Source organism: Pelophylax lessonae, assembly GCF_965119305.1.
Source record: "Pelophylax lessonae genome assembly, chromosome: 11".
NCBI lineage: Eukaryota > Metazoa > Chordata > Amphibia > Anura > Ranidae > Pelophylax > Pelophylax lessonae.
In genome coordinates this window covers 114,955,352-114,968,197 of record NC_138778.1, presented here as the reverse complement: position 1 = coordinate 114,968,197, position 12,846 = coordinate 114,955,352, and the positions used below count along the sequence as shown (strand labels likewise).

The 12,846-nt window shown below is 40.1% G+C and overlaps 1 protein-coding gene across 1 annotated transcript in view; it reads right to left on the bottom strand.

Annotated features, from left to right (window-relative positions):
* LOC309566336 (plexin domain-containing protein 1-like) overlaps positions 1-12,846 on the bottom strand; it is a 463,427-nt gene that overhangs the window by 78,083 nt on the left and 372,498 nt on the right. Inside the window, exon 8 of the mRNA XM_082271449.1 lies at positions 9,360-9,455. Within this exon, the coding sequence (XP_082127575.1) occupies positions 9,360-9,455 (96 nt within the window). The remainder of the gene's footprint in view (positions 1-9,359; positions 9,456-12,846) is intronic.

Genomic DNA, 12,846 nt, shown 5'->3' with positions numbered 1-12,846 from the left:
CCTGCAGTAACGCACTGAACTCTACTGCAGTAAACCTGCCCTGACAAAATAAATTGACACTAATGTAAAAATGAATGGTCACTACACTCACACTGACTGAACTGTCACTAGATTCTCAATAAAGTAAAAATTAATGGTCGCACTACGCCCCCCCCCTTTCGCTTTCCATTTCAGGACAATCGATTGCACCTCACTTGTTTATTGATTTCTGCACTTTTTGAGCACTTTGCCTTGTTTATTATTTATTGTTTGGTCATTATAACAGAAGTACCAGCGCCTACGTTTCTTTTTTTTTCACTTAGCTTTATAAAGTGGTACCACTGTGTTAACCAGTCCTTTCCAAAATCTAAAAGTTGGAGGAAATGCCGATTTCCATTTCAGGACAATCGCTTTCCATTTCAGGACAATCGATTTCCATTTCAGGACAATCGATTTCCGCGCATAAAACTGGAGAACTCCTACCAGGGTACGCACTGCCCTGGGAGCCTGTAAAGTGTCCACCAACCCCAGGAGACAAATGTTGACCATCTGAGGGACCGCGCCAGTAATTAGGTCAGACACAAAACAAGTCACCTTTTGCCAAAAGTCTCCGATCCTCGGACACCCCCAAAAAATATGGGAGAATCCCGCAGAGTCACAGGGGCATCTCCAACAAGAGGCTGAAACATTGGGGTACAGATGGTGCAGGCGCTGTGGAGTCAAATAAATCCTATGCAACAGTTTGAACTGGATCAGTTTATCTCTAGTTGCCACCATAGATCTGAACGGACCATCCCACATCTCCTCCCAGTCCTCCTCATCCAACCCCTGCCCCTCCGCACTCCATGTCGCATGCAATCCACCCAGACCAGTCTGGATAGATGGGTGAAGCATTTTGTAGACAGCGCACAGAGGTTTTCTGAGGGCGTCATCCCTAAGGAGGGCTTCCAGCTTGTCTTGCTCAAGACTAACAATGGGTATCTGAAACTGTCTGCGATGGGCATGCCGGAGCTGCAGGTATCTGAAGAAAAAGGAATTTGGTAATTGAAACTTATGTTTAAGTCTATCAAACACAAACAAAGACTCTCCCTCACTGATGTCTGCCAAGGATTTCACTCCCCTGCTTGCCCACAAAGTGGGTTTTGTTTTATTTTTAATTTTATTTTTATTTTTATTTTTTTTATGTTCCATATATACTCTATTTGTATTCATGTGTAGAGGAATGTGTCACCAATGCATTACGCAATTATGAAATTCCCACTAATATCACTAGAGAAGAGTGTATTAATATGTAAAAACTTCCAGGCTATATTGTAACAAATGAGGGATGTAGTACTATGGATGAAAAGGGAGGCATTACATAAATGGAGTGTAGTTTACCTTGTGAGTTAGAACCCTTATATATGACTCTAAGTAAGGGGGGGGGGAGAGAATAGCAAGTTATATATAATCATCCTTGTACTTCATGCTATGTAGGGTTTAGTATAATGGAGTCCATAGTATCAACTTAAAGGAAAGGAGCACCAAGGTGGCGGCTCTAACACTTCCGGTTCACGTATTTAACATCCATGACCTGATTAGGGAAAACAACGCAATAGGAAGTGATGACAGGCATAGGAATCCATCTGCTGGGAGGAGTAGGAGGGATAAGGGTGTAGTAGGAAGGTTCACAAATATAAATAGCAGCTTATGATTGGACTCCCCAGCTTCTGAAGAGCCCAGTAGGAGGGGCGAAACGCGTCAAGCGGGGACGGCAGTCTAGTACAGCGTCCAGTGGTTGGAACGTACGGCGAACCGCACTGATACTTTATACTTAATTTTATGCACTCAATTGTAAGTGTATCTGCTTTTTAATAAACATACAGTATTACACTATGGGCACCTTTTTCTTGTTTACATTTGCTGGATGAGGGCCTTATAATTGGAGGGATTTTGGAGGATTTTAACCCACTTCAGAAAGTACTCCATAAACTATACCTTATGCTTGTAGGAAAAATAAAAAAGGAAAAATAAAAATAGGTGGGACTTTAAATGAGGCGCATGATGATGTGCGCCTCCATCCCTGATCATATGAATAAAAGGGCAGAAAGGGGAAGGGGACACATTGGGACTTTTAATGAGCTGTGTCGTCATACTGTTGGGTAACATACTGTATATATTTTTAACTGCCAAGGGCAGAAAAATATAAATGAAGCCAAATATTTATTGAAAAATCATTCATAAATAATCAACATTGGTAATGCATATTATACAAAAAGGTAAAACATCATGTTAATGAGTCATACACAAGGATTAATTACAGATTAAAAATAAAAGATATATACCATTGTTGGAGCCATGTAAAATAAAACAAAAAAACATAAAACCATAAGTCCATAAATGGTATCAAAGTCCACTGTCATGGGACTAGATATCATTAACTGATTGGGGTAGGAATAGTAATATGTGCAACACGTAACATAAAAAATATATAGTGCGATTGCATCTATAGTGCTCAAAGCATTTCATGACATAATTGTCACTTCTTCAGGAGCGGTGCAATCGATGTATAGTTCAACTCAACGCAACCCAATGCATTACCAATGTTGATTGTTTATGATTGATTTTTCAATAAATATTTGGCTTCACTTATATTTTTTTGCCCTTGGCAGTTAAAAATATATATGTTATATGTTACCCAACAGTATAGCGACACACCTCATTCAAAGTCCCAAAGTGTCCCTTTCCCCTTTCTCCCCTTTTAACCTAGTGCTTGGAGATGAAGGAGGGGGATTTCTATCACATACAGTATCTCACAAAAGATGTGTACACCCCTCACATTTTGGTAAATATTTTATTATAACTTTTCAAGTGACAACACTGAAGAAATTACACTTTGCTACAATGTAAAGTAGTGCATGTACAGGTTGTATAACAGTGTAAATTTTCTGTCCCCTCAAAATAACTCAACACACAGCCATTAATGTCTAAACTGCTGGCAACAAAAGCGAGTACACCCCTAAGTGAATTAGCCATTTTTCCTCCCTGGTGTCATGTGACTTGTTAATGTTACAAGGTCTCAGGTGTGAATAGGGAGCAGGTGTATTAGATTTGGTGTTATCGCTCTCTCTCTCCTACTGGTCACTGAAAGTTCAACAAGGCACCTCATGGCAAAGAACTCTCTGAGGATCTGAAAAAAGAATTGTTGCTCTACATAAAGATGGCCTAGGCTGGCGGAAGATTGCCAAGCACTGAAACTGAGCTGCAGCACGGTGGCCAAGACCATACAGCTGTTTAACAGGACATGTTCCACTCAGAATAGGCCACGCCATGGTCGACCAAAGAAGTTGAATGCACGTGCTCAGCATCATAAATAGAGATTATCTTTGGAAAATAGACGTATGTGTGCTGCCAGCATTGCTGCAGAGGTTGAAGGGATGGGGGGTCAGCCTGTCAGTGCTCAGACTAAACACCGCACACTGCATCAAATTGGTCTGCATGGTTGTTTTCCCAGAAAGAAACCTCTTCTAAAGATGATGCACAAGAAAGCCCGCAAACAGTTTGCTGAAGACAAGCAGACTAAGGACATGGATTACTGGAAACATGTCCTGTGGTCTAAACAGGCCAAGATAAACTATTTTAATTCAGATGGTGTCAAGTGTGTGTGGCGGAAATTAGGTGAGGAGTGCAAACACAAGTGTGTCCTGCCTACAATAAAGCATGGTGGTGGGAATGTCATGGTCTGAGGCTGCGTGAGTGCTGCTGGCACTGGGGAGCTACAGTTCATTGAGGAAACCATGAATGCCAACATGTACTGTGGCATACTGAAGCAGGGCATTACCCCCTCCCTTCAGAGACTGGGCCGCAGGGCAGTATTCCAACATGATAACGACCCCAAACACACCTCTAAGACGACCACTGCCTTGCTAAAGAAGTGGAGGGTAAAGGTGATGGACTGGCCAAGCATGTCTCTAGACCTAAACTCTATTGAGCATCCTCAAACAGAAGGCAGAGGAGCGCAAGGTCTAACATCCGCCAGCCCTGTGATGTCATCATGGAGAAGTGGAAGAGGACTCCAGTGGCAAATTGTGAATCTCTGGGGAAATCCATGCCCAAGAGGGTTAAGGCAGTGCTGTAAAAAAATGGTGGCCACACAAAATATTGACACTTTGGGCCCAATTTGGAGTGTGTACTTTACTTTTGTTGCCAGCCGTTTAGACATTTATGGCTGTGTGTTAAGTTATTTTGAGGGGCAGCAAATGTACACTGTTATACAAGCTGTACTCTCACTACTTTACATTGTAGGAAAGTGTAATTTCTTCAGTGTTGTCACAATAAAAGATATAATAAAATATTTACAAAAATGTGAGGGGTGTACTCCCTTTTGTGAACTACTGTATGTGTTGTGCCTGAGAGCACTACATGTCCACTTGATATATATCTCTTGTGAGTGGGGATCACAGAAGGGGAGCACGGAGTGGCACCTTGTGAAGCACCAGAAGAATTAATCAGCACAGACACTTTTTTTGCACTAATGGACTTTTAACGTTATGCAACTTGCTTTTTCTGTTTGCATTTAGATTGAACTTTATTTAACACGCAGTAACGCACAGAAATATACTGTGTTAAACGTGCAGTAGCGCACTGAAATATACTGCGTTAAACGTGCAGTAACACACAGAAGTATACTGTGTTAAACGCGCAGTAGCGCACTGAAATATGCTGCATTAAACGTGCAGTAACACACAGAAATATACTGCGTTAAACGTGCAGCAACACACAGAACTATACTGTGTTAAACGCGCAGTAACGCATTGAATTATACTGCTTTAAACATGCACCAATGCACTGAAATATACTACATTAAACGTGCACTAACGCATTGAAATATACTGCGTTAAACATGTAGTAACGCACAGAAATAAGCTGCGGTAAACGTGCACCAATTCACTGAAATATACTGCATTAAATGGCATGTAACACACAGAAATATACTGCGTTAAATGTGCAAGAACACGCTGAAATATACTGCGTTAAACGTGCAGTAACACACAGAAATGTGATGCGTTAAACCTGCAGTAACGCACTGAACTCTACTGCAGTAAACCTGCCCTGACAAAATAAACTGACACTAATGTAAAAATGAATGGTCACTACACTCACACTGACTGAACTGTCACTAGATTCTCAATAAAGTAAAAATTAATGGTCGCACTACGCCACCCCCCCCCCCCCTTGAATAATCACTATATTTACACTAACTCTCTAGTAGTGCTGAACAGAGCCCTGCTCTATCTCTCTCCACGCCAATATCACACTGCAGAGGCCTCTATTTACAGAATACTTTTATAGTGTGGGGTTGGACTAAAAGCAATGAGCCATAATTTGATTGGAGTTATCATTAGATTAGAGTCATCATGACAGCTTCCAATCATGGCTCAGACTGTGCTATGTGCCCTGATTGGGAAAAGCTTTTATTGCTTCAGTCAGTCAGGGCTTCCAATGCACTGTGTGCCAGCACAGTACATTGTGGTCGTTTGGCGGGCTGAACATATGGTCGATCACCCTGATAATTCGGGTGTTCGCCGAATGGGCGAAGAGCCAATTTTTGTCCCAAACTCATGCTCGGGCCAAACTGGTCACCCATCCTTAATTATAACATTGATACTATACATACTTCTTATATAATTCACTACTGATGTGTTTTATAATTTTTTATAATGTATTTTTTTCATTTTCATTTCTATGTCTTTTAATTCTCTGGTAACCCATATTCTTAACCACTTGCCGACCAGTCACGTTGACTGTACTGCGGCAAAGTGGTTCGTTATCGTCTGGCGACGTAGACATTCCCCTCTCTTGTGATCACCGCCGCTCTTCCCCGATCGTCGGGGAATCGAGTCTGGAGATCCGCCCGCTTGTGTAAACACAAGCGGGCGGATCTCCTAAGTGACAGACAGGGTCAGGTTGCAGGGTTCAGCATAGCTGAACCTGCTATCTGTCCCTGTGTCACTCTGTCCCCTCTCCCCACACACGTCAGTAAGCACCAGGCATACATTAACCCCTTGATCACCAATAAAAATTAACCCCTTCCCTGCCAGTGTCATTTTTACAGTAACAGTGCATATGTATAGCACTGATTAATGTAGTAATGTCACTGGTACCCCCAAAAGTGTCAAAAATGTCAGTCAAGGGTCCGATCTGTCCGCCGCAATGTCGCAGTCCTGCAAAAAAATCGCAGATCGCGGCCATTACTCGTTAAAAAAAAAAACACCAAAAATGACAGAAATCTTTCCCTTAGTTAGTAAACGCAATAACTTTTGCACAAACCAATCAAAATACGCTTATTGCAATTTTTTTTTTACCAAAAATATGTAGCAGAAAACAAATTGGCCTAAAATGATAAAAAATTTTGATTTTTACATTTTTTGGGGGGGAATTTCATATAAAAAAAATATGAAAAATATTGTTATTTTTTCAAAATTGTCGCTCTTTTTTTATTTATAGCGCAAAAAGTAAAAATCGCACAGGTGATCAAATACCACCAAAAGAAAGCCCTGTTTGTGGGAAAAAAGGGACATAAATTTTGTTTGGGTACGGCGTTGCATGACCGCGCAATTGTCAGTTAAATTCGCACAACAAAATCCTCCGGTGGTAAAGTGGTTAAAGTGGAGTTCCACCCATTTTTAATAAATTGCATTACATAGATGTATGTAATCCCCTTTAAAACGACTTTTACCAAGGGAAAGTTTTTTTTGTTTTTTTTGCTAGTAAATACCTTATTTTCTGCTTTATTTATCCTCTTCTCACTTCCGGGTCCGGTCGGCGATTACGTCATTCGGCGATTCGCAGTGTGTGCTGGGATGTATTTCAGGGCATGAAATCTCGCAGTATTACACAGGAGATGAGCTGCACTGTGTGCTCTGCCCCGCCTCCTCTCAGTGAGCTCAGTGAGGATATAATGCTTTCAGTCCTCGCTCACTGAGAGGAGGCGGGGCAGAGGCGGGGCAGAGCACGCAGTACAGCTCATCTCCTGTGTAATACTGCGAGATTTCATGCCCTGAAATACATCCCAGCACACACTGCGAATCGCCAAATGACGTAATTACCGACCGGACCCGGAAGTGAAATGAGGATAAATAAAGCAGAAAATAAGGTATTTACTAGCAAAAAAAAAAAAACCTTCCATTGGTAAAAGTCGTTTTAAAGGGGATTACATACATCTAAAGTCATTAAATGGGTGGAACTCCACTTTAATGTACTCGCTCTAGCACATATTTTATTATAATTAGTCCTACTTTTTTTTACTTGTATTTAAGAAAGTATAGAATATTTTTTGTAAAGCATTTGGTTATTTCTACCACAATCAACTCTGTTTTATTTGCTTTTTTACCCAGCGTTTCATATATCTTCCTGAAGAAGTAGCATTCCTTTGCCACAAAATGAAAAATCACTTCCCACCTTTTGGGGCCAAAAATTCTTTTGCTTCCATAACTGGGATCCACATACTGCCTAGTGTAGGACTGTCCAGAACACTTCGACAAGAAGCAAGTTCGACCTGTTCTACCCTGAGACAGTAATACAAGCTCCTTAGCCTCGGTTTCCACTAGTGCGGCTACGAAGTCGTGCTACTTCTAGCACGACTTCGTAGCAAAAGTAAACCGCGGCTTCAGTTAGACTTGTCCCTCATATATAGAGGGAAGTCGCGCTCAAAAGTAGTACACAATTTACTTTTGAGATCGCGGCAACTGAAGCCGCGGCAGTGGAAACGGTCCCCATTGAAAACAATGGGTTTTGACTTGCTGTGCGACTTGACATGTGACTTGACACCGCAAGTCTCACTAGTGGAAACCGAGCCTTATTCAAGTTGCTTGATTGAATGCTAAATGGGTGTTAAGCAAACTTGCTCAGGTCAGTAAACAACCCCATATCTTCCTTCAGCAATAATATTGTCATTATTCTCTGAGACACTGTGTAAAAATGTACATAAAAACAGAATGCAATGATTTACCAATTTCATAAACCCATTATGTTATTCACAATAGAAATAGAAAAAAGAAAACATCCAATGTTTAAAGCTTTTAAATGTTTAAATGAGAAAATTTGCCATTTTAAGAAAAAATAAGGTAATTTTAACTTGTGACTGTATTCCCTGTGCACGATTAACCACTTGCTGCCCACTCACAGTAGATTTGCTGCAAGCGGGTGGCACAGCCAGGAACTTCCTGGTTTAGCAGCATGCATCCGCGTGCACCCTGCCTACCTGTACTGTGATTGAAAACAAAAAGTTTACAAACACACAGAACTCTGTATACAGACAGCTATCTATCTGTTTCTTCTCCCTGAAAATAACTCTGAGTTCAGGGAGAAAAAGCAGCCAGATCTGCAAGTAAAAGCAGCACACATTACACTTGTTAGGCACACAGTTAACCCCTTGATTGCCCATTGATGTTAAGTCAGTGTCATTAGTATAGTGTACAATATTATCGCTGATCACTGTATTAATGTCACTAGCGACATCAGTGTCGGTTAGTGTCCCTCCAAGCCAGTGTCTGTTAGTACCAGATTGCCCGCCACACTATCAGAGTCATACTATAAATCGCTGTTCATCGTTATTACTTGTATAGTGTCTGTATTGATCAGTATCTTGATCACAATCAGAAATATAATAGTGTCCCCAAAATGCAGTTTGGTTTTTATCAAAGACATGTAGCAGATTACATTTTGACCTAAATTTATGAAGAATTTAGATTTTATTGGATATGTTTTATAACAGAAAGGAGACAACATTGGGGCTTTTTTTTTTCAGTGTTCTGTATGTTTTTATTTATTAAAAAAAAAAACAAAAAAAACCCAGTGGTGCCACCAAAATAAAGTGCTATTTGTGTGAAAAACATGATATACAGTAAATTTAATTTGCATACAGTGTTGCATGGCTGAGCAATTGCCAGTTAAAGTAACACGTATATCTAGTACCCACCCTTCCCCCATTACATAGTCGAATAAATAGGTAAGGTGCTGGGCCAAGTAAGGTCTTGCACATTGTGGCAAGGGTTTCTTAAATTTTTGTAGGTTATTGTTATCAAAAAGACATAAGTATGCTTATCATAGGGGTGCTTTTGTGTGAAAACACAAGGTTAAGTGTATATAGAATCACAGTAAACCTGGTATAAAACAAAATGTTTTAGTACTGAAGGTACATTTCAGTCAATAACAGTACCATAATCCAGTTGAAATGTCTTGTTGAATCCAGTTGAAAGGTCCTTTGGTAACATGTCATTGCTTTTGCATAGAAATGTGTTACTTATAGCATTGGTAGTACATGATTCAGTATACAAGTAAAAAATATGAATTGAGGAAAAAATGAAGGTTCATGAAAGGTAGACTATGGTTTACAGTACTTGGAAGAGGTGTGAATTCCACAGCTGTCTGATTCTGAATCTTGGTAAGATCCAGTTGAACCCGATGATACTCATAGATAGTCCGCTTTTGTGATTCTGTGGGAAGGATTAAATATCTTAGTAGATTTAAAAGTGACAAAATCTTTTTTTTTTTTTTTTCTTTTACATTTTACAGGCAAAACATAATATTAAATACATAACATCATAGGTGTGCGCAGCCTATTGCATTAGGGTGTGCACCCCAAAGTTTCAATACACCCCATGTGTGTGCTTACATGTATATGGCCCCGGTACATTACTCTCCCTGCTGGCACAGTGAAATAGAAGTGCGTAGGCACTTCTCTTATGGCAGAGCAAGTCAGAGGGAGATCTTTCCCATCTCCTCACTGGCAAACAGAGTGATAATGCTAATGTGCCCTAGGTGATTAGGGTGTGCCCAGGCACACCCGGCACACCCTGTGCGCACGCCTATGCATAACATGCAACTTACAGAACATACTCATAAGCCAATTTTTTCACATATTTTTTTTTCCACTTTTTTAAAAAAAAAATTGCTTCTGTATCTTATGGGCTAAATAGAATGTGGAAGATACTTTCCTCCACATTTCCTTACAGCTCAGGCACTATAACCATTGCTCTTTTTTGGGGCATTCTTTATATCTGTGCCAAACCAAAAGTGTGGAGCACCTAATTCAAAAACAAAGCAAGATCATAACAGTCAGGGTTAAAGTGTATCTATAGTTAAAACCTTTTTTTTTGTAATTTTGGTTAAAGTAGGGAAGGTTTAAAACCCTTGCCAGGGTATTTTTGTTTGTTGTTGTTGTCTGTGTACCATTGAGGAAATGTTCCATTTACTTCCTGTCCCAGAGGCATAGGAGGAAGTTAGAGGAAATCTCCCAAAAATGAGGGAAATTCTTCTCAGACAGTTGTCCCTGGAACAGATGTGCCTATTGGAAGATTTCCTCTTACCTCTGGGGACAGCTTTGAAATTCTGGATTACTCTCGTTTTTGTTCTCAGTGACAGTGGTCACCAGTACAAAGAGAGAGGTGAATCTCCCCAGTGGGTGGCAAACAGAGATATAAACATGATAGAGGGTATAACCCTCCCCTGTTCTATCAAAAAAAAAAAAAAAGAGATTGGTCTAGAGATTCAATTTAGGGTGAGGCCAGGGCATGTGAGGTCAGCACAAAGTCAGCGTGAGAAACAGCAGGAGTCCTAACCACAAGCAAACAAATACTGTGACTGGTAGCTACAATTGGGCGTGGCCTCGTGTGATGTCATGTCCGCCTATATCACTTCCGGCCGATGGAACTGGGAGAACCGAAAATCAGAAGGTGTGGTGGCCATATTGGATTCCCTTAAGGAGATGGAGATGGAGATTTATGTTGGCCCATATACAGTATATTTTATATGAAATGTGAGTATAACATTTTTACTACAATTGGTTATTCGCTAATAAAAAATACGACTTTATAGACCTTTTGTTTTCTGGCTTTTAGGAGTGGCTCAAGTGGTGTGGCATTTTAAAGATCTAATAATATAGCTGGAGAAAACCTATTAACCAGAAAATACAACCGACTATCCTGGAAGCATTGTGGAGTGCTGCATAAAGCTTATGGACCCACTTAATAATTTAAGGGGTCTGCATATCTGGTGAGTGCATTCACTTTTGAGATAAGCACTGGTGAAAATGTTGGGAGGTGCATTATAGTCTGATTTGAATAAATCACCACAGTGAAGGCAGAATTAAAGGACACACACACACACACACAATATCACAAGTTGAGGACTGTTTGAGATTTAAAGCAACATTGTGGACTTTATTATGCAATTTGAGTGTTAGTGCCGGTTCACACTACTCAGACTTGTCAGGCGACTTGGTCGCCTGACAAGTCGTGCTCCATTCTGTGCAATGGGAACCGTTCTAATAGGAAAGGTTCCTGCACTACTTTTGTCCGAAGTCGGAGCGACTTGCATTGACTTCCATTATGTGAAGTCAGTGCAAGCCGCGACAAAGTCACAGTGCACGGCGACTTGTTCAAGTCACCCCGAAGTTGTGTCGCCATAGTGTGAACCGACTCTTATGTAAATTGTTTATTTATATAAAGTGCTTTTTTTTGAGATAGCCCACTATTTGGTTAATATATTTGTGCATGATTATAATTTATGAGCACGGCACTGTCTTGTTGGTTTGTGTACAAACTAACTGGTTACCCCAATAGAGGGCTAATTCAGAGTGGTGCCGAGCAGCTCTCTCATTTAAACACTTTGGTGTATTATATTATAATAATATTAATATTTTTTGGTCACATTTGATGGTGAATAATGTGCATTCTTTAAGCACAGGATGCATGCATGAAGTACTTATCATGTAATAGTTAGCCCTGCTGACTGAGTTCAAAGCACCAGTTTACAAGAAACAAATCTTTTTAAATATTTTACTACAGCAAATAAAAAAAAAATATGTAAAACCACCCCTATGCATAACTTCTCAAATGCTGTCATGAAAAAAATGTGTATGTGGGGAATCAGCAAACCATATGCTTGAGGTAAGATGTTTTTCTACTGTTCGGAAAGAGTGAGAGGCCAAGTCATTCCTGTCCTATTCTCAGCTCTGAAACACGAGACAATGAGCCTGGTTTACCAAAGGAGTTGAGAATATTTACATAAATTTGTTTTCCATACATTACTGTGCAAAAGTTTTAGGCAAATGTGAAAAAAATCTATAAATGAAGCATGCTTTCAGTGTTAATAGTTTGTTTTTATCAATTAGGAAAATAAAACATACATGAACAAAGAGAAATCCAAATCAAATCAAATCAAATCAATATTTGGTTTGACCACCCTTTGCCTTCAAAACAGCATCAATTCTTCTACCTACACTTGCACACAGTTTTTGAAGGAACATGGCAGGTAGGTTGTTCGATGAGCCAAACACCCCCCTGTTCGGTTCGCACCAGAACACTGCGAACAGGGGAAAAGTTTGTTCGAACAAACAAACTCAATTGAAGTCTATGGGACTCAAATGTCAAAAAACAAACTGCCTCATTTTGAAGGCTTAAATGCAAGTTATTGCCCAAAAAAGTGTATGGGGGTCCAGGTACTGACCTGGGGAACATGTAGCAATGCAAACATTTTTTTTTAAAACTATCGCTTTTAAAGGAGCAGTGATTTACTGATTTTAATGAGGCTTAAAGTGAAACTATAAAAATAAAAAAAATCCTTCAAATATCGTGCCTGGGGGGGTCCCCTGAATGTGCCTGTAAAGTAGCGCATCTCTACGATGTATGTAGCCTGCTGCAGCAATACTGACATTTCTAAAGGAAAAAATGTCATATACAAAATATTCATACAAATTTCATCCAATTTTCAAATGGCACGTACTTCTCATACAGATACAGAAAAATTAGGCCTTGGTTGTTGGTGGTGCCTGAACACGTAACCCCTTGCAATTACTCTTGCTAGGCGCACATCGCAGGGCGCAGG